This window comes from Rattus norvegicus, chromosome 1 (assembly GCF_036323735.1).
Source record: "Rattus norvegicus strain BN/NHsdMcwi chromosome 1, GRCr8, whole genome shotgun sequence".
NCBI classification, from domain to species: Eukaryota; Metazoa; Chordata; class Mammalia; order Rodentia; family Muridae; genus Rattus; species Rattus norvegicus.
The window spans coordinates 7,641,053-7,664,312 of record NC_086019.1 but is presented as its reverse complement, the minus strand read 5'-3'; the positions used below and the strand labels follow the sequence as shown (position 1 = coordinate 7,664,312).

At 43.7% G+C, this 23,260-nt stretch overlaps 1 protein-coding gene across 2 annotated transcripts in view; it reads right to left on the bottom strand.

The window, feature by feature from the left end:
* The window catches only part of Epm2a (EPM2A glucan phosphatase, laforin), a 126,081-nt gene that overhangs the window by 9,137 nt on the left and 93,684 nt on the right, over positions 1-23,260 (bottom strand). For both annotated transcript variants that reach the window (NM_001276762.1, XM_039106219.2), the window contains one exon: positions 10,059-10,300. In NM_001276762.1, coding sequence (NP_001263691.1) covers positions 10,059-10,300 — 242 coding nt within the window. The remainder of the gene's footprint in view (positions 1-10,058; positions 10,301-23,260) is intronic.

The following is a 23,260-nucleotide window of genomic DNA, read 5'->3' as shown; positions in this document are numbered from 1 at the left end:
GACATGGATGGGAGTCCTTCCTGTGTTGTTGGGAAGTTGTGCTGCTATTTTGGTGATTACATTATCCAAACGTCTCCTCATCCTGAGAAGTAAGTTTGCACCTGTTGAGCCCCAATGGCTCCTGGCATCCTGCCGGGCAGAAGAGTGCCCAACAACCAGCCTTTGAGCTTGAGCCCGGAGATGACTACTCTTTCTGCTCACAGGATCTCTCTACAGAGATGTTTAGCAAGATTTTTATCTGTCTAGTGTCTGGGTGGACAACATCATGATCAATTACTTTGGAAGGAAATGAAAGAGGGTCACTATTTAGAATTATCGAATTTTAACTATTCAGTTTCAACTTAGCATTGTCTAGTTTCTCTGTACCTCACAGAGAAGAACATAACCCCAGAAGGATCTCCTGGGACTACAGAGACCAGACCCATGTAGTCTTCACACTGTGGTTCCCATTGAATGACTGAAGAGATGAGAAGCTCCTCTCTCATTTGCAGATCTTTATGGAAACCTAGATTCTCCTACAGGAGCACTCATTCCTTAGCTTCCTTTTAGGAAGTACTAGTGCACTGAAAGGGCCAATACAGCACCTCACCAGGACCCAGCACCTCACCAGGACCCAGCACCTCACCAGGACCCAGCACCTCACCAGGACCCAGTACCTCACCAGGACCCAGCACCTCACCAGGACCCAGTACCTCACCCCACCCAGTACCTCACCAGGACCCAGCACCTCACCAGGACCCAGTACCTCACCAGGACCCAGCACCTCACCAGGACCCAGTACCTCACCAGGACCCAGTACCTCACCAGGACCCAGTACCTCACCAGGACCCAGCACCTCACCAGGACCCAGTACCTCACCAGGACCCAGCACCTCACCAGGACCCAGCACCTCACCAGGACCCAGTACCTCACCAGGACCCAGCACCTCACCAGGACCCAGTACCTCACCAGGACCCAGCACCTCACCAGGACCCAGTACCTCACCAGGACCCAGTACCTCACCAGGACCCAGCACCTCACCAGGACCCAGTACCTCACCAGGACCCAGCACCTCACCAGGACCCAGCACCTCACCAGGACCCAGTACCTCACCAGGACCCAGTACCTCACCAGGACCCAGTACCTCACCAGGACCCAGTACCTCACCAGGACCCAGTACCTCACCAGGACCCAGTACCTCACCAGGACCCAGCACCTCACCAGGACCCAGTACCTCACCAGGACCCAGCACCTCACCAGGACCCAGCACCTCACCAGGACCCAGCACCTCACCAGGACCCAGTACCTCACCAGGACCCAGCACCTCACCAGGACCCAGTACCTCACCAGGACCCAGCACCTCACCAGGACCCAGTACCTCACCAGGACCCAGCACCTCACCAGGACCCAGTACCTCACCAGGACCCAGTACCTCACCAGGACCCAGTACCTCACCAGGACCCAGCACCTCACCAGGACCCAGTACCTCACCAGGACCCAGTACCTCACCAGGACCCAGCACCTCACCAGGACCCAGTACCTCACCAGGACCCAGCACCTCACCAGGACCCAGTACCTCACCAGGACCCAGCACCTCATCAGGACCCAGCACCTCACCAGGACCCAGCACCTCACCAGGACCCAGCACCTCACCAGGACCCAGCACCTCACCAGGACCCAGCACCTCACCAGGACCCAGCACCTCACCAGGACCCAGTATCTCATCAGGACCCAGCACCTCACCAGGACCCAGCACCTCATCAGGAGCCAGCACCTCACCAGGAGTCAGTACCTCACCAGGAGCCAGGAGCCAGCACCTCACCAGGACCCAGTACCTCACCAGGACCCAGCACCTCACCAGGACCCAGCACCTCACCAGGACCCAGCACCTCACCAGGACCCAGCACCTCACCAGGAACCAGCACCTCACCACGAGCCAGCACCTCACCAGGACCCAGTACCTCACCAGGAGCCAGCACCTCACCAGGAGCCAGTAATTTTGAAAGGTAGAGCTTTCACAGATGCTTACCATGGCTCCAAGGCTCCCTCAGTCACCTACCTCACACTTCGGGTTTATCATGCTCTGAGACAGAAGCAACCTGCAGCAAAGTCATGATGTTATTCTAGTCTTCCTGCCTGAATTCTGTCAGCCCCTCTAAGGAAGCAGTGTAAAGTTACAGGCACCACCCAGCAGTTTTTAAATGTTTTCTCTCAGTTTCTCTGTGTGTCTGTCTGTCTGTCTCTATGTGTGTATGTGAGTCTCTATATGTGTCTCTCTGTCTCTGTTTCTCTTACACACACACACACACACACACACACACACACACACACACACACACTCCCCATCCCTAAAAGCGTCTGAAATAGTTATATTCCAGCTCCCAGATGCCCAGCAGTGGCCCAAATGTTAATTTCACATAATCTGTATTCATGATTTCAGCTAAGTAGCCTGCCACACATTTACACAGGGGGCCCTCTGGGTGGCACTCCATATCCAGAGCATCCCATCAGCCAGTGGGTTCCTCGTGGCAATCTCAGTGTGCGACATCCACAATTTATCTCAAGATCAGAGGTGGCGAACATCCAGGGTATGTTGGAGTGACTAGACTAAGGTAAGATCTGCTCCATCACAGTGAAATCTGTGAGCAGTTTCTGGTAGAAAGAGAAGCCCCCTGATGATTTTGGAATCATGGCTTCTTCCCGTTCTAGTCCCCAGGACAAGTTCCCTGCAATAGTTACCACATCAGGAATCAAACAGGAATATCTTAAATATACTTTTTCAATCTAATCCCCAATCCGTAAGGAGACCAGAGTGGCTGTCTACAGTGGGAGCTGCAGGGCTCAATCTCAGCTGACCATTCTGCTATACTGTGTCTTCCACAGAATCAGTCAAGATGCTCTCTGTAGACAGACATTCCTCAAGAACATAACTGCTCCAGCAGTTCAGATGATGTGATAACCTACCCTTTCCTTCCATCTGCAGAAAGGTTGTTCAAGAAACAAGGCCACTGTCCAGCCCACTGTGGAAATCAGTGTGTTGGTTCCTCAGGAATCTGGGAACAAATCTATCTCAGGATCCAGCCACACACACCCCAAAGGACTCTCCATCCTACTGCAGAGACACCTGCTCAATCTTGTTCACTGCTGCTCTATTCATGATAGCTAGACATTGGAAGCAGCCAAGATTGTCAGCCAACAAATAAATGCATAAAGAAAATGAAATACACACAGCGAAACAGTATTCCGCTGTTAAAAAGAAGGAAATCATGAAATTCCCAGGTAGGTGGATGGAAAATCATCCCGAGTGAAGTAATCCAGACCCAGAAAGAAAAATATGGTATGTATTCTCTTATATGTGGGTGTTAGCTCTTTGATAAGCAGGCTACAAGGCTTCAACCTGTGTAACCAAGAGGACAGATGTAGAGGAAGGGACCAGATGGGGAATCAAGGATCTCCCTTGGAAGGGGAGCTAGAATAGATAGTTGTGGATAGATGGAGTGGGGACTAGAACCACAGGATCAAATGGGTAGAAAGACTGTAGGAGGCCATGGAGATGGGAGATAGCAAGGCAGCAAGCCTGTCTAGACGCACAGGACTGACAGACATATGAAGTCACAGAGACTGTGGCAGCATGCACAAGTAGACAGGCCTGCACCCATCTAACCCAGATGGGGTTCCAGTGTTGAGAGAAGTGGTCACAAGCCCCCATCCCTATCCCAGAAGCTATCTCCAACTGATAACTGCTCCCAAAGGGAAACTTTTCTCTGATGGAGTCTCACTGGGTACACAAACCGCACGTAAGGACAGCCCCACGCTCAGCTAACTGATGACATTGCTGGAAGTTTTGTTTGTTTGTTTGTTTTTTACCCTACAGAACCTTTGCTTACATATGACAGTTACCAGTTTTGTCTTCTTCCATGCATTCTCTCTGTGTGCAAGTATGTGTGCCCCTGTGTCTGCATGTCTGCATGTGTTTCTTGTGCCTTTCCTCCCTATTTGTTTTGTCCTGTTCTTGTTTGTGTTTACTGTGTTCTTTTATTTATTTAGATTCCTGTCCCTTTTCTAATGAGAAAGAAAGATTGTGAGTTTGGGTAGGTGGAAGGAGGGGGGCCTAGGAAGGAGGAGAGGAGGCTCATAATTGAATATATTGTACAAAAAAATCTACTTTCAATAAATGATGAAGAAAGTCCACAGCTTAGGAGTTAGAGAACGAGTCTTGCTTCTTTGGGGGAATCCTATAGCAGGTGCTATCTCTTATCCTCAACTTTTGCATGAAGGAAGTGGAGATCTGTCCTGATTATTTAAACCGTTACTCCATTGCTGCCCAACAGTCTGACTCCAAAGCCAGAGTCTTTGCTCCTGTGCTGTGTTCCTGCCTCATCCACCCGGTTGCTGGTACCTTCTGCGTCATCTCAGTCTCTGTTCTCACAAGTCCCTCCATGTGGCTGTGACCCGGTGTCTTCCTGGCTCTAAGACGTCACCAAGGAATGAAAACAGGATCCCCAGTGTACAAGAGAGCCCATGCCAGTCAGAGCACCAAAAGGTAAGTATAATCTATTCATGTATGAGTGTGAGTATGCGTGTACGTGTGTGTGTGTGTGTGTGCATGCGTGTTTGTGTGTGTGTGTGACACAGATTTGATAAGTTTCCAGCCTTAAACAGTACAGTGGGAAAAAAAAAGAAAACCTAATTATTTTGTAAAGGTTTATTTCATTGTTACCGTGTGTATGATTGTTTGCCTCCATTTACACACCTGTGTCCTGTGCAGATTCTGTGCTTGTGAGAGCCAGAAGCGGGTGTCAAATCCCCTGAAACTGGAGTGACAGACGGTTGTGAGCTACCATGTGCGAGCTGGGAATCCCAAGTCCTCTGCGGGAGCAGCAAGCGCTCTTAACCACTGAGCCATCTCCCCAGTTCCCAGATTCTTTTCTTATGGAAAATATTCCAGGTTTTAAATGTTGCTAACTAAATTGGGAAAAAAATTGCAAACCTTATGTAGGTCAAACAAAGTACTCCACCATCTGTGTTTCTCTCCTTGGAATTTAAAACAAGCATTGGGTGTAAATAGACACTCAACAATCATTACATCCTCTATAAAAAGGAACGGGGAACAACGGTCAGGCAATCCCACTTGTTTGATCTGACACATGGTGACTTCTCTGTTCTACCTCCTACTCCATACCTGCTGAGAGGCTAATCTAAGTCTGGAATGACTAAAAGCTCCCTGAAAGGGAGGCAGGTATTGAACAGGCCAAGGTGATAAGAAATGGAAGAACATTTTGTCATCCGACTCTAGTACCTGAGGTAAGGGAGGTCGAAAGTCTCTCAAAGGTCTAAAGTTGACCAAGGTAGAAATCTACAGCTACATCTTTCCTTTCTTACCCTGGGAGTGACATACAACTGTACATTATTATTTTACCTAGAACGTCTTGTTTTCCACCTTTAGGATATAGTATAAATGAGGGTATATCTTATCTGTAACGTCTTTTGGTACATAAAGAACTTCCACCCCGATTGCAGACTGGTACAACCATTCTGGAAATCAGTCTGGAGGTTCCTCAGAAAATTGGACATTGAACTGCCTGAGGATCCAGCTATACCTCTCTTGGGCATATACCCAAAAGATGCCCCAAAATATAAAAAAGACACATGCTCCACTATGTTCATCGCAGCCTTATTTATAATAGCCAGCAGCTGGAAAGAACCCAGATGCCCTTCAACAGAGGAATGGATACAGAAAATGTGGTACATCTACACAATGGAATATTACTCAGCTATCAAAAACAATGACTTTATGAAATTCATAGGCAAATGGATGGAACTGGAAAATATCATCCTGAATGAGGTAACCCAATCACAGAAAAACACACATGGTATGCACTCATTGATAAGTGGCTATTAGCCCAAATGCTTGAATTACCCTAGATGCCTAGAACAAATGAAACTCAAGATGGATGATCAAAATGTGAATGCTTCACTCCTTCTTTAAAAGGGGAACAAGAATACCCTTGGCAGGGAAGAGAGAGGCAAAGATTAAAACAGAGACTGAAGGAACACCCATTCAGAGCCTGCCCCGCATGTGGCCCATCCATATACAGCCACCCAATTAGACAAGATGGATGAAGCAAAGAAGTGCAGGCCGACAGGAGCCGGATGAAGATCGCTCCTGAGAAACACAGCCAGAATACAGCAAATACAGAGGCGAATGCCAGCAGCAAACCACTGAACTGAGAATAGGACCCCCCGTTGAAGGAATCAGAGAAAGAACTGGAAGAGCTCCAAGGGGCTCGAGACCCCTTATGAACAACAATGCCAAGCAACCAGAGCTTCCAGGGACTAAGCCACTACCTAAAGACTATACATGGACTGACCCTGGACTCTGACCTTATAGGTAGTAATGAATATCCTAGTAAGAGCACCAGTGGAAGGGGAAGCCCTGGGTCCTGCTAAGACTGAACCCCCAGTGAACTAGATTGTTGGGGGGAGGGCGGCAATGGGGGGAGGATGGGGAGGGGAACACCCATGTAGAAGGGGAGGAGGAGGGGTCAGGGGGATGTTTGCCCGGAAACCCGGGAAAGGGAATAACACTCGAAATGTAAATAAGAAATACTCAAGTTAATAAAAAAAAAAAAAAAAGAACTCCCACCCCTAATTGAGGGGCTATGAGCACTTGACAGCTTCTCAGCAAAGAGAGCCATTTTTCCTTGCAAAAGTGTCTCCTCTAGGTTGACCATGCACCATATAGGCAGCACATGATTTATTTACAAAACAAAGAAAAAGAGGGTGCAAAATGGAAAGTGTATAAGAAGGTAAGGGTGCAGGATGGATCTAGAAGGAATTACAGGGAGGCCTGCAGGTGGGGGTGTCCAAATACATTTTATGAAATTCTCAGAATTAATAAAATCCTTCTAAACTTGTGACTACTCCTACAGTCTGTTATAGTAATCTCTATATAATAGAGATCCCATCCCTTGATGGCCAGTAGAGGAACAGACCTGCCTATACCACAAGCTAGCTAGCCCCCAAGGACAGCCAGGCTCCTGCCAGGTATTTAGGCTCCAAGGTCAGTGTTGCAGCAGAAAGGCAGAGGTAAATTGAGTCTGCTGAACGAGAAAATGACTGAAGCCGGGATAACAAAGCAACGCCCAGGGTCTTAGAACTCCCTGGGAAGGAAAGGGTTAAGCTGTTACAGGAACAGAGCAGAGATCAATACTCAATGGAACTTCCCCTGAGATAGGAGTTTAAATGAGCAAATACAGTTTATTTCTTTGATTTGGAGTTTTGGTGGTTTTTTTTTTCCCCCCATTCCCCAGGTGAAAGAGACAAACCTTAAAAAAAAAAAAAGAAGAAGAAGAAGAAGAAGTAGAACTGAAAGGGAAGAAGATGTCTAAGCCAGCCGTCCTTATATGACAAAATGTACAACAGGAAGGATCAATAGGACAATTGACTGCAGCCAGTCTATGACAATCGAGTCTAACAGACTCTCCTTCCAGACTTCGCCCGACAGCATTATGCAGCAGCTCGGAATGCTTCCAGACAGATCCTGCTCCTCCTCTTGGAGTTCTAAAAATACCCAGGTAGAGTAATCTATACGTGCCCTGGTCTGTAATTGTACGCTACATAGATTAATCTGTTGGGAGAAAGTCACCCTGCCACTCTGGAATGGTTAACTCTTTGATAAACTGTCAAGGTCCATCCGAACCAAAGAAATCCTTTCTTCAGTGTCAGAGTTTGGGCTACTGCAGTTGTGAGCTCCTTGGCTCTCACCCTGTTGCTGTTAGCTCTGCACGGAGCTACCATGGACACCCTGACCTGGTGACCCAGTGAGCCCCCACAGCCATGCTTTGAATACAATTACAATGGCTCCTAGCAGATAGATGACACCAAGCTACTGTGCAAATTGCCTTTTAACCTCAGACCCTTCAGTTAGCAGAGCATGGGATGGGGTGAGAGAGTAGCAGTGAGAATGAACGGCTCCATTGCTCCCTGCCGGTTTCCCTCCTGTTTACCCAAGTGGGCAACAAAGTTGCGAAATTAGAACCACAGAAGCCAAGTAAAAATCTCTGTGCTACACTCGAAAGCTCTAACAATTCTTTGTCTTAAAACCAGAGGAACAGTCTTCGGAGAGTTAATCTGTCCTTCTGTTTATGCAAACTGGTTTGTTTGGGGTTTGGCTCAAGAAAAGGCAGGGCTCTGAAATTCCACCTGAGGTTTCTGAAGGGTCAAGATGGCCAGTGAGGTGGGTTTCCTATGGCCCTCAGGGGCTCTGCTTTACAGACCTCTGGTTGCTGGGAGACAAACTATGTTGACTTCACTTGACTGCAACTCATCAAGAACTGAAATCATGTGGGCCTGGGAACACTGCTTGAAGCGCACAAAGAAACGGGTAGTTGCTACTTCGCAGCCCGGCTTTGGGAGCAGCAGTTCTGTGAGTCAGAATGACATACTTGAAATCTGGGACATGACTCTTTCCAGTCTTAGGTCCTGGTCCCATTACATAACCGTTTTTGTACCTATCTCTTCCTCTGCAAAATCCTCTTCCTCTGACTACAATGTCTGCCTAGAATCTTCTTGAAGCTGATGAATTAATCCATTTTGTTCCTGAGAGGTGTTGGGAGACATAGCATGCATTACACAGAGAGAGCTGAGTGGGGGAGAAATGTTTTCTAGCTTCCTGGCCAGGCTTCACTGCCAATTTTACCCAGAAGAACAAATCGCCAAACTCCCCAACCCCATGCACCCTCTACAGCTCTCTGCTGCCCCCTGCTGACACGTTATTAATACTGTCATCAGGAGGTCATTCTCTTACCAGAAAAGTTAGCCCTAATTTTCAGCAACTGTCAATCGTATCTGTAAATGGCTCTTCTACAAGTCCAAGCTTCTGTGCCCTTTTCTGTGCTCCTCCTTGCCCCCACATTGCCCTCTCTCTGCCCACATCTCCCCGTCCAAGCCAGGCCTACTTCAAATGCCATGAAAATTGTGTAGCCTGTCTATCTGCCCGTCTAGAGAAGCCATAATCTCCAGGGCACATGGCATCGTTCACTGTCCATTCTCCTCTGCGCTGTAATTGATTCTGAACTTGTCTTGCTGCTGCGTACTTACGTTGTCACAACTATGACTTATTTGCCTGCTTCCCCAGCGGTACCCGACCATGATAACCCATTCATAATGGCTGTTCTCGCATGCTTCCCAGTCCACGACGACTCACTACCGTGCTCCTCCCCACACCCTCGGTGCCTCACCTCCCAGTTATCACCCATTTTCCTGCACCCTCCTCACTGGATTGCCAGACCCAGCTCCAGTCTGTTCATGTAGCAAAAGAAATACTTCCGGTAAACAAACAAAGACAAAAAGAATCTACACATCCCCTGGCTTCTCCTTTCCCCTTCTCCTGTGACATCGTTCCTGTGACATCATTCCTGTGACATCATTCCTGTGACATCATTCCTGTGACATCATTCCTGTGACATCATTCCTGTGACATCGTTCCTATGACATCGCTGCAGTAGCTCAAGTCCTAAGGGTGCTTTCATATTCTCAGTTCTTTAGCCACATTGATCTTTCAGTTCACAACGCGACACATCCTCTCGGGGCATAAGACTCTTCTAAATTGCTTTCTCCCATCCTCTCCCATCTTGCCCTCTCCCCAGTCACTGCTCAGACGGTACCTCAGACATCACTACCTCAAAAGGCTCTCTAGATTATCTACACAAGCTCTCCAAACTATCTGTGTGTCTTTAAAACCAACCCGTTGTGCTTTTAAACCCCTACTTTAGTTCATTCATTAACACTTGCCACCCTTTAGAGACTATATGCTCTGTGTTCCCAGTCATCAGTGTAACGCCACCACACAGTAGATTACACACACACACACACACACACACACACACACACGTATATAAAGCCACATTAAACAGAATCCTGTCAAAGTGTTTAAACATATATTAAACCTAAATCCTTATGTTGATTCCATTTTTATAACTCACAGTTAAGGCATTCAGTTATAGATGACAGAAAGACAAACAGGAGCCCCTGAAGCAAGTTCCTCAGGAACCCAGAGTGCTCCTTCCAGCCCTTACCCTCAGTGCTCATGTCTGGAGTAGGCATCCAGATATAGGCCAAGCCTTCTTCCTTATACAGCTTCATCATGGTGTCTGGAGTCATGGGTTCCGGGTAGCGGTTGCAGCCTGAAGAATTCTGGATGATATCCCATTCAGTCTGGAAATTCATGACAGCCGTAATTCCCAGTTCATGCTTCAGTTTGATGGTCACATGCTCCAGTTGTCGAGGGCAGCTACCCAACCAGATATTTGGTAGAATTCTAGAAAGATCATACAGGGTCAACCATTACTAAGGTTCTAACTTGAGTTTTCAGTATCTGCATGTAACATATACTATTTAAGTACAATTACTCTTTCAATCTGATAAGGAAAGGCTGGATTTTTAAGGATATAAGAAATAATACTAATTTTTTTAAAACTACTTTTATTACTGTTTTAGGAAAACTTATTATAAGATCAACAAGCACACCAGGAACTTGACATTAAAAACTAAGTCCAGCAACATATGAAAATAAACTCACCAAGTTGGATATACTCTATGACTGTTACACAAATGCTATCAATTCATTTTAAACACATTAAACGTAAAACCACCTAAAGCCATCTCAAATCCAAAATTCAAAAAAACATATTTCAATACAGCCATCACCACTCCTTATTACTACATAAAATTCTTCCAACAGTGTGAGACCTGTGAAGGACACTAAACTTAAGAAACAGAAAACTTGGGTTAAATAAATTCAAAACCAAGATTAAGTCCATTATCCTCCAAATATTTTCTATATGTTCATAAAAGGTGTCATAAAGGGCTCTCCCTTTAAGTTCATTGGTTTTCTTTAAAACTATCAGTAAAAGATAGATAGATAGATGGATAGATAGATAGATAGATAGATAGATAGATAGATAGATAGATGGATGGATGGATGGATGGATGGATGGATGGACGGACGGACGGACAGACAGAGAGATAGGAAGGAAAGAGACAAAAGAGAGCGAATATTACCATCGAGTTTCAGATATCCAACTATTTCCCAGGTGACCTTGTTTATTCAAATTCTAAATCTTGAGAAACATTTCCCTAGAGACTCAACTACATGAGTTATGCCATGTATTTAAATCATTCAGCTTAAGATATGTAGTTGAGAGAAACACAAATGGAGTTCTCTTTGTACTTGCAACATACAAAAAGAAGCATAATGGAAAGAAAATAATTCTTGTGTAAAAATAATGCTTCTGGTTTCCGCCTGCACCAATGACTGACACAGACCCACAGCTCTCTGTACCCAGATCCCCGGGAAGAGCGCTGAGCTCTCAGAAGTGCAGACAATCCTGAGAGCTCAGGGGAGACCACCACTTCTGCTCACATTCCTGAACCAAAACGAACCCGCCTGGAGCCTTCTGGACACAGGAACCGAGGAGCAGTCACAGAAAGGATCCTTCCAGTCTCCGCCTGCACCCAGAGCTGAAAGCTAGTCACTAGGAGTGCTGACACACCTGAGAGAGCAGAGGTAAGACCACCACTTCTACTCCTAGGGACCTGCCTGGAGTCCTCAGGACACAGGAACCAGGAGCAAGGGTCCTTCAGGTTTCCACCTGTGACAGCAGCCAACCTGGTCCCACAGCTTTCTGTACCCAGATCCCCTGGAGAGAGAACAGGACACTCAGAAGTGCTAACAATCCTGAGAGCACAGGGGAGACCACCACTTCTGATCACATTCCTGGCCCAAGAGGAACCCTCGTGGAGTGCTCTGGACACAGGAACCAAGGAGCAGACTGGCACTCGATCCTTCCAGTTTCCACCTGCATACTGAGCTAACCCTGTCCCACAGCTCTTGGTCCCCAGATCCCTCTGGGAGAAAGCTGGTCTCCAGGAGTGCTGACACACAGGATTACAGGAGGGTCAAGCCACTGTAACAGACAGCAAGACAAGCTAACACCAGAGACAACCAGATGGTGAGAGGCAAGCAGAGGAAACTAAGCAACAGAAACCAAGACTACTTGGCATCATCAGAGCCCAGTTCTACCACCAAAGCAAATACTGGATATTCAAACACACCACCAAAGCAAGATTTGTATTTAAATCACATCTCATGATGATGATACAGGACTTTAAGAAGAACATAAATTCTTGAGGAAATACAGGACAACACAGGTAAACAAGGAGAATCCCTTAAAAAGGAAACACAAAAATTCCTTAAAGAATTACAAGAAAATGCAAACAAACGTGTGAAGGAATCGAACACAACCATCCAGGATTTAAAAATGGAAATAGAAACAATAAAGAAAGCACAAAGGGAGACAACCCTGGAGATAGAAAACCTAGGGAAGAGACAAGGAATTGTAGATACAAGCATCACCAACATAACACAAGAGATAGAAGAGAGACTCTTAGGGGGCAGAAGATACCATAGAAAACATCAACACAAAAATCAAAGATAATGTAAAACACAAAAAGCTCCTAACCCAAAACATCCAGGAAATCCGGGACACAATGAGAAGAGCAAACCTAAGGATAATAGGTAGAGAAGAGAATGAAGACTTCCAACTTAAAGGGCCAGTAATGTCTTCAACAAAATTATAGAAGAAAACTTCCCTAATCTAAGGAAGAGGTGCCCATAAACATACAAGAAGCCTACAGAACTCCAAATAGATTGGACCAGAAAAGAAATTCCTCCCATTACATAATAGTCAAAACACCAAATGCACAAAACAAGGAAAGAATACTAAAAGCAGTAAGGGGGAAAAAGTCAAGTAACATATAAAGGCAGACCTATCAGAATCACACCAGACTTCTCACCAGAGACTGTTCTTCTGACAATAGTATTGTAACTCAAATCATATTTTAAACACAGACACATATGTGGCTGCAGAGACTGCCCAGTGGTTAAAAGCACCTATTGCTCTTGCAGAGGACCCAGGTTTAGTTCCCAGCAACCACATGGGAGCTAACAAATGTCTGTAACTCCAGTTCCAGTGTATCTGGTGCCATTTTTGAGCCCCTGTGGGTACTGCAAACACGGTGCACAGACATACATGCAAGTAAAACAAATATATTTTTATTGCGCATGTATATAAATAAAAGAGGGATCTAGAGCAAAATAGAAGTTCCATATTAGATATCTGAAAAAGCACTCTAATGTTTTTTAAACTATAACAGAATTAGTGTTACATATAGCCAGAAAGGCCAAGTTTAAATGCCAGTACTGGTATTTGGTAACAACGTTATGACTTTAGGGCAAGGCATTTACCATGTCTAAGACTCTGAAGTTTTCCTCTTTGCAATGGGTCTAAAGGAACTGAATTACATAAATTTTCCATGAACTAACTACAATTAAGTACTACTCATTTGAATAATGTACTCACTGACATACTGAAACTAAGTATAGTTTATATGACGCTATAATCATATTTCATATTGAGCATCATACTGACATACCGTGTGAGTGCATCATACTAGCTAAAATCCAACTTTAGTTTTCTCTATTTTCTTCACTCGAATGCCACAAGGTATAGAACAAGCTGCCTACTTTTTAGCATGAAGTCTATGTTGGTTTTCTTTCTTTTGTTTTCGTTTGTTTGTCTTCTGTTTTTTATTTTATTTTTTGTTTCTTCGTTTTGGCAATTCTTGTTGTTGCTGAGGTGAACCTGAAAACATCTTCAAATGTAGGTATTTTTCATCCTCAGTAGAAATGTCTCAAAAGACATAACTACACCTTTCTAAGGCTAAACCCCTGTTTACCAGACAAGAAAGGTTATTTTTCCCCCCAGGTTCTTATCTAAAAGGCTTACAACATGTCCCTATGGAAATTCTTATTAAAATATTACAGGGTGAAATGAAGGTATAAAAGCAAAAAGAACCAAGAGAAGCATAGAGGTGCTGGGAGATGGGCATGGGATCTCTGGATGAGAGTCTTCTGGGTACACGACACATGCAGAATGCCGAGACCTGCGCCAGGGAGGAAGAGGTCCCTGAGGGCTTAATGCTCACACAAGTGCAGACATTTGACAGCCGATTGTCTGCCGTCTCTTCCCTCTGATGGGGAATGAGGACAGGACTGGCCCCACCTAGACACACAGCCATCCTTCTGTTCCTCCTGTAACACTCCTCCTCCAGGATCCCGCAGAATGCCTTTGCAGTGGGTTTTTTGGGACCTCCACGTATACTCTGCAGCTGGACTGAACACACTCGGCTACACCACGCTGTGAGAACGGGAAGCAAGAACCTCGTTTATGTAATTAAGTAGCATAACCTATTGAATAGAATCACTTGTTTTGCTGGGAAAAAATTTTAAGTGGACGGGCAAAATGTCAAAATGTGTATTGATGACAGAAAAATTGAATTTCAAATGTTGCTCAGAGTGCTCTTAAATTCTGTTCATTTTGAATAAGGGGCATTTAATACATGCAGTACATGCAAAAATAAAGTGGCTGGCTGGTTTTTCACAAAGGATTTTATTAAAAGGTGAAAAAACACTTCACTTTGATATGCAAAAAGTAAACTGGGTTGAGCATTAGGGGGGTGCAGGTGAGCACAGACTCCCTACCAGAGTCTATAGAATCCCAATGTTGCTAAAAGGAGCATCGGGGGGTTATTCTGTTTTCTCATTCTTCTCCGCTCCTAAAATAAATTTTAAACAATGGAGAAGTCAAAGCAAAAATTAAGGCCAGGGTCAACATTAAATAGGTAGGTAGTCATGTATCCGACATTATATGTCTAATGAAAACAAGTCTTTACACATCTGCATCACAAATAAACCCCAGACTCTATATTAGGTATTTCCAACATTTTCATATCCTACATGACTCTTCGTCTGGTATATGATAATCCAAGTTCTACAGTTAAGAAAGGAGAATTAAATAATGTCTGATTATTCTTATTTTATTTATTTTTTAAAGAATTATTTATTAGGGGCTGGGGATTTAGCTCAGTGGTAGAGCGCTTACCTAGGAAGCGCAAGGCCCTGGGTTCGGTCCCCAGCTCCGAAAAAAAAAAAAAAAAAAGAACCAAAAAAAAAAAAAAGAATTATTTATTTATGTATATGCATACACTGTAACTGTCTTCAGACACACCAGAAGAGGGCACCAGATTCCATTGCAGATGGTTGTGAGCCACCATGTGGTTGCTGGGAATTGAACTCAGGACCTCTGGAAGAGCAGTCAGTGCTCTTAACTGCTGAGCCATCTCTCCAGCCCTGTCTGATTATTTTAAACAAGAGGCTGTGAACCCAGGATACAGATAATTGAAGGTAGACTTTGCAGAGACCACTGTACTAAAAAATGGAGAATGAGTTAAAAGTAGAATCAAACCGAGGGTCACATGGGGTGCAGAGGTAAAGCCTGGGGTTTGCTAGAAACACACAAATCAGTGGGTTCTGCTAAACAGACAGCCGAAGTGCCTGTCCCTTAGAGCCATCCTGTTCCTGCTCATTCTCACAGCAGGTGACATAGCCCTACTTACCGGACACCCTGGAAGTAATGAGGTGCACACTGTACTTCCTAAACTGTAAATCAGCTCTTGCTTCACTCAGAAGGGTAATTGGACACTATTAAAAAATCATTTTTGTTCATTTCCACTTGTGTCTAGTCTTCTTTCTGTGTCAATGGTAATTTAAATGGTTTTTAATATGAATGCTTTTAAGGTAAAAGATAATTATTGAAATGTGAGATTTACATAGTAAAAATCTCCTCTAGATAAATTTAAGCCTGTAGGGAACAAGTGTGTGGCTTACCGTTGTATCATACATTGTACTATAAGCCCCCCAGACATATTTATGAATAATTTACCTTAGACTCTGAGTTATGATAGAGACTCTTGGCTGCAATGTTATAGATTATTTAGAAAGGTCAGATGGTAGCCACTGTGCCAAATGAATATTAACACTCCGTCAACCCAGAATGAAGTTCCCAAGCCAGGCTTCACCCTCACATTCCAGAAAATACCTTTATACAAGCGTCCATTCACCAGGATTCTAATGGGCTGCCTGCCTTTTCTGTGTTCTTAGAAACTACCCATTTATCTATGGAACTGCATTTCAGACCCACCCTCGGCACGTCTCAGTAAGTGGTGGAAGAAGTTTATTACATACATTAGTTCCTTTTAAAGGGAGTAAATATTTTCAGACTAAAAAATAAAAATCCAGGGACACTCAACTCTGTAAATGAAGATACTTCTAAATTTAAATCCACGCCCTTCTCCAAAAGACTTAGAGTCAGAATGAGAAACTGGAAACCATTAAGGACATAGTTAAGAATAGGAAGTGTGTCCGTGTTTTAATGCACACTGTTCTCAGAAATATCTAAAATAAGCCTGCTTGTGAGACATGAGAAATATTTAATAAAGTTATATGCATTAAGAATAGAATACTGGGAACTGGAGAGATGGCTCAGTGGTTTGGAGCAACTTTTGCTCTTGCAAAGAACCTAGTCTCAATTCCCAGCATCTACGTGATGGTTCACAACCATGCATAACTCCAGTCCCAAGGGTTCCCACATCCTCCTCTGGCCTCCATGGACGCAAGGCAAACACATGATGCACATACATATTTGTATGCAAAACACTCAGACATATAAAATAAATAAATCTGAAAATATTTTTGTGAGAACAGAACTTTGCATTGAGTCAGGAGAGATAGCTCATGGGTAAGAGATTGTTCCTCTTCCAGAGCCTGTAACTCCAGCTGCAGGGGATTAAATGTCCTCTTCTGACATCTCTGAGCATTGCATTCATGTGCATAACACACACACACACACACACACACACACACACACACACACACACACACACCACTTTCGAAGAATGTTTTTAAAGAATAGAATATTGTAAAGACATACCAACTTTGAATAATACTGTTTCTTTTGTGATTCAACCAACTTCAATTTAAATAAAACCCCTCCTAATAATACAGCTTAATCGAAGGCCATAGAAAATGGGTGGCTAAAACTCTGGAACCTTGCTTTCTTATTGCGAATCAAAATCAGCTTGATTCATTGGACTGAATGTGGCTTTGTGATTCCAGGCAGTCACATCCCAACACTGCCGTTGGCTTCCCCTGACAGGTCGGCACCTGGGGTACAAGAGCTACTGAGGCATAAGAATCAGAGCTGCTTGCTCTGCATCAGCTGTCAATCACAGCAGACCTTGCTGGCAATGATGAGGACAGGGGGCAGAATGAGCATCCAAGCAAATCTGCCTGCAGGTGTGGACAGGAGTCGCTGGCATGGATGCAGCAGGTCCATTATGTGGACACTGTAGTGGAGGTGTCATCTACTAATGGCCCTTGGAAACAGCAGAATAGAATCTCCTAAAGGGGGAAATTAGCATTATCATCTGACCACAGATAATACAAAGATTAGGAAACTATAGAAATGATGGAATGATTGTATGAACATGGGCTTGGGCCTTCTTGCTAAGCATGCCAGAGAAGTGTATTCCGAGGACAGAAAATAGATCTTGCTGAGTCTCTGTTGAAAACCCAAAACCCAGCTGAAGTGTGTGTGTATGTCTGTGCATGTCTCTGTGCATGTGTATGCATTTATGTGTCTGTGTGTCTGTGTGTCTGTGTGTATATGTGTATCTGTGTGTGACTGTCTGTATATGGGTATGTGTGTCTGTTTGTGACTGTGTGCATATGAGTGTGTGTGTGTGTGTGTGTGTGTGTGTGTGTGTGTGTGTGTAGAGAAGATTTCCCAAGTTGTATAATTTATTGTGTTTAGCTTACTTAACATTTTATGGCCAACCCAATGTGAAATTAAAATATGACTTGACTATTAAATAATAAGTAAAGAAGAAAATTCTACCAACCCTATAATTTTGATCTCATTAATACAAAAAGAGAAATATTAAAATCTGTCTCTAGTGTGCTCTTGACCTTATGAGCACATACAGTTTCCATTGCTGAAGTCTATCCGCTATAGAGCAATTCAAATGTCTGCCCTCACATGGTGCTTGCAGCACCTGCCAGTTAACTCTGAAGAACTTCTTGAAGAGAATCTCCAGTCTGGAGAGTGGCAGTGATTAGTTTCTTGGCCAAAACATAGCTCTGTTACAGTATGCTATGGGTACATGCTGATTTGTGGAAACACTGGTAGCCTCTCGTTTAGTTTACACATGTTATGTAGGGATAATCTGTTGTGTATTATGTGGGAGCATCATGTGTCAATAAACATCTGATGACCAACAAACTGAGGCAGGATCAGAAGATTGGACATCCAGCAGAAAGAGAGAGGAACTCTGAAAATTAGTAAAACGAGGAAAGATTCACCACCCAGACTCTGAGGGAGTCTAACATCTGAAAATGAGGAGAGGTAACCAGCCACGAGGCAGACATAGAATAGTATAAACAGGATAATTGCGTTACAAGGTCGTCATGGAACAAGCCTACCTTTAGACCTGGGCATTTGTTAATAACTAGTAAGGCCCTGACATTATCTGGGAACTGGGGCTCTGGTAGGAAAGCACATGGTTAGTGTTGCATGGCTTATGTAGATTGTGGTGGTTCTCATAAGGAACATCCTCCATCGTTTCAGACAGTTAAGCGCGTGGCTCCCAGTTGGTAATGCTGTTTCAAAGACGTGGCCTCGCTGAACGAGGCATGATACTGAAGGTGGGCTTCAAGAGTCAACGACCTCACATCCACTTTGCTCTAGTTTCTGCTCCTGGCACCATGCCAGATGCCTGCTGTCATGGTGTCCCTACTGTCCTGGCTAATAATGGACTTTAATTCTACAGACAGATAAATCCACTTTCTCTGTAAGTTGCCTTAGCCATGCTGTTTTATTGCAGCAACAGAATTATAAGTAATGAAGATATAGTATGAAAAAAACTCTCACCTTATGTTCTTTCCATTTTTAATGTTACTAAGTACCATATAATTAAATCAATGTGGAGCCCTACTACTGATAGATACTTGTTCTCATTGACTTCTGGTGTCAACTTCATACAGCAAAAAAGAAGTATCAATTGAGAGATGGCGAAGATCAGACTGGCCTGTGGCTATGTCTGCAAAAGATTGGCTTAATAGACTGATGTAGAGGTCCCAGCCCACTGTGAAGGTCGAATTCCTAGGCATGTGGAGCTGCTAGCTGAGCATGAGCCTGTGAACAAGTCATAGAGTAAGGCAGCTCGGCTTACTCTATAGCAGTGGTTCTCAACCTGTGTGGGTCATGACCCCTTTGGGGAGTGAATGATCTTTTCAAGAGATTGCATATCAGATACCTTGCATGTCAGATATTTACATTACAATACACAACAGTAGCAAAATCACAATTATAAAGTAGCAATGAAAATGATTTTACAGTTGGGGGTCACCACAACATCAAGAAGTACATTAAAGGTTCACAGCATTAGGAAGGATGAGAACCACTGCTCATTGGGCTCTGTTTCAAATTCCTGCTCTGACTTTCCTCAGTGATGGACTGTAAGTATACCTGTGCGTATAAGCCAGATAATCCCTGTTCTCCAAGTTGCTGTTGGTCAGAATATTTTGTCACAGCAACACAGTGAAACTAGACCCATACTTTCCCCCAAAATTCACAAGCCAAATTCTTGATTCAGTTTCTGAAAGTGTGACCTTATTGAAGGTAGGATCTCCACAGAAGCAATCCAGTTACACACCGTCACCCATGGAAACCCTAACACAGGGCAAACAGTGTTCTTTTCAGAAGGAAGCGTCTACATATAGACAATGAGAGATGAGAATGTGATGACACAGAAAATGACCCACCACCTGTGAGTCAGGAAGAGGGGCTTGACAAGGAATGGTTCACAACCTTGAAAACAAATCAGTGCTATAGACTTCTTGGTATCCAGAAAGGTGAAACACAAGTCTTGTAGGACAGGCGCATGGTGTTCTCTGTGGCTGAGTATAAGAAAGTAAAATTGTTGCCTCTACAACTACAAAAGATTAGCATAGAGTAAAAGTCAAATCTAAGTGGGGAGGGCTCAAAACAGAAAGACTAAACTACTGGACTGAACGCTGTTAACTGATAGACCTAACTTTGAGCTGAGACTGAGGGATTGTGGAATTTTCTGTTTCAACTCATTCTTCATTGAGGTCAGTTTTCTGGAAACCAAACTATAGAACACATGTGAAGGACTCATTTGAAAGAGCGATATTAGAACTTTCATGGGAAAAGAAACAGGACAGGCAAAGGACAAGGCACACTTCCTCTAAGACCACATCTCCCCAATAAGGCCACACCTCTTAAGAGTGCCACTTCCCCTGGGCCAAGCATATTCGGACTACCACAACTGGAAAAAGTGTGCAGAGAGAGGACATGGATGCAGTCAAGATGGATGTCAGCAAAAGCAACCTCAGAATCAACACAGTGACTGTATGTGATGACACAAAGCCACTGTGGTACTATAACTTGCCTTCTACTAACATTTCTGTTAAATTCACTCTAGCAAGACCTTCAGGACACACTTTTCTTTGAAATCCTTCATTCCATGAGCACAAGTGATTCATAGATGAAAACAGGCCTCAGTTTTGTAAACTAAAATCTCTTCCATGTTTCACAGCCTAGGACACCATCATCTCTATTTTATACAAGAGCTTATTGTCAAGATTTGGGGGAGGGATTGGTCTGTATTCACTGCTGGGCTCAAGCATGTGAAGACCTCTTCTAAGTTAGAGACATCTGGATCTCAAACTTCTAAAACATATGTAATATGTAAATCACCCATCCTCCAAACAATAGAAACTATCATAGACATTTCATAAGAAACCTCAGAGGAGTAGTCAGAGACCCAGTGTCCACCAAGTCCTGCTCAGAAGCATCTCATAAGAAATGTCAATGCAGTAACCAGAGAAGCCAGAGATCGAACGTCTACCTGTCACCTATGCTACATCACAGAGACACTGACTTTTTCTGTCCCAAATTTCTGGACACTGATCACTTCTGCTGTTCTGTATTTCTTGCTCATTCATCACACTTACAATTCCTCTGTTCTCTGAAAATCTTGTCAAAGTGAAGGTTTCTCAGAGTTCCAAACTCTTGTCTTTTCTGCAATTCCTAGATACCCCACAAGCATATTTTAGCTGCCTTCTGCATTCTGATAAATTCAGTATCTATTGCCTTCAGCTCAGATCCACTGGACAACCTTCAGCATTTACTGAACTCATCGTCACCAACTTACACTGCCTGCTCTCTACCTACAACTTTATTGTTACTGACTCCATGAATTGTGCTTGCCACCCAACACCTAAGCAAGGAAATTTCATTTGATTCTTTCCACGTTTTCTTCCTGTAACCATTAAACCACATCCACAGGTCATTCTCTTCCATGGTTATGGTCTGTGCTGATCTTCAGGGTCATGGCTTTCCTTCAGATCCTCAGTATTTAAAACAAACAAATGAACAACAACAACAACAACAAAAGCAATGACACAATGACCTCTTGATCTACTTTCTTTCCACACTGTATTGAAATGTTCTCTTAAAAACACAAATCATACAAGTCCCCTGCCAAACACACTGAGGTGACTTCATTGTTTTCACCTGACATCACAATTCTTTGTACTAGCCCTCTCAAATCTAACAACTATGGATTTTTCTTATCCCATGCCACCACGCAAGGCTTCTATCCAATTTAGGGGAGCAATTGTGCTGATGTGCGTACCCCTCTCTTCTGCCCCTCTTCTTGGATTGCATTTGCCATGCTCCTATGTTTGATGACTCTGACTCAATGGCATGTCCCCATCTGATCCCTGAACTCCTTCTTATATCCCACAACAACTCATATGTTCTTTTCTTAAAAATCAGTACAAATAATTACACGTCCTTAGTTCAGACTCCTACCCCTCAACTGTCAATCACTGCTTTTCCTCTTTGGCATAGTGGTGAACTCCGCCAGAACAAGGCATATCATACTTATTGCCATATCACCAGAGATTAACAATGTAACCATTTCATTCAGCTTAAAAGCAAAGGTTAAGAAGAAAATAAAGAACAATCAGCTGATGATTTATCCACTAATACCAGTACCACAGCACTTCTACAACTTTTGTAAAGCTCTATTGAAGTCATTTTCAACTCTATTATCCCAAGAACATATGTGTTAAACTATTGGTTGAGCTTTGCCCAAAATAACAATTTTCTCTGCAGACAAATGTGAAAGCTGGTTTTGCCTAGAGTATAAAACAACATAACCCAACATGTTTCCCTTTTTGCCCTCACTGCCAGAAAACTCAAATTTCAAATTTAATAATAGTAATTACACTGTCTGGAGTCCCTAGTAATTTGTATTCTACTTGTTCTCCTAGATAAGCTATTTCTATCCTAAATTCTTCTACTATACACTAGCGCATTTCTAAGGACTTCTATTGTAAGTAATTATATATTTGTAGGTAGGTGGAGAATGGTGGCAAATTCTAATCCTTGGAAATATTCATCCCCTCCCCTGTCAGTCCATTCTAGAGTGACAACCAAAGAAAAGTAGAAAATAGCCTATATGCTGAGCCACAAACACTCATAGCTACTCTTCATAGTCCCCAAGCCTTGGTCAGTTTAGGACTACAGCAATGCATGTCAATCCAAAAGTCACTCTCAAACAGAACTGATTGAATATTACAGCCCTCATTACTGTTCATTTGCAACAATAAAACCCCATTCCTACTTGGATTATGGTCATATCTCTATTACTATAATGCACGGACAGTAAGTGCAAGTTTTATTTCATGCCATATGGTATTTTAAATCCAAGCTGTTAATGCATGTGGACATTTCAGCTTGCAAAACTAAATGAGATTCCGGGGTAGTGGTCATAGCCTGGGCTATGTACTAGGCACTCCTGAGAGTTCTGTTGTCAGGATTCTACCAGATCCTCGATGAAATGATAGAGTCTCTGAGCTGGGGAGGGTTCACTCAGCATCCTTCATTCTAATCACCCCCTGGGTGGTCCTTATATACACTGAGACTTCTGAGTCACAGATGAAGGGCCTGGTGGAGGCCAGTGATAGAAAAATATGGAATCTTCTCTTTGACAGGGCACTGCCCCTCAAGGTGGCAAGAATAAAATCAACTCCATCTTTGAAAATTCCAATTGTGTATTTATCGACGTGAAGTGAAATCAACTATAAAAATCAAATTTGAAATAGGAAGTTAGAGATAACTATGCATTTAAAGGGACTGTGTCTTTATGACTGCTAAGTATTGCTTCCACTTCTAGGTCTTCCCAGTGGTGACGTCATTGATGTCAAGACCTGTTTAACTCAGCTATC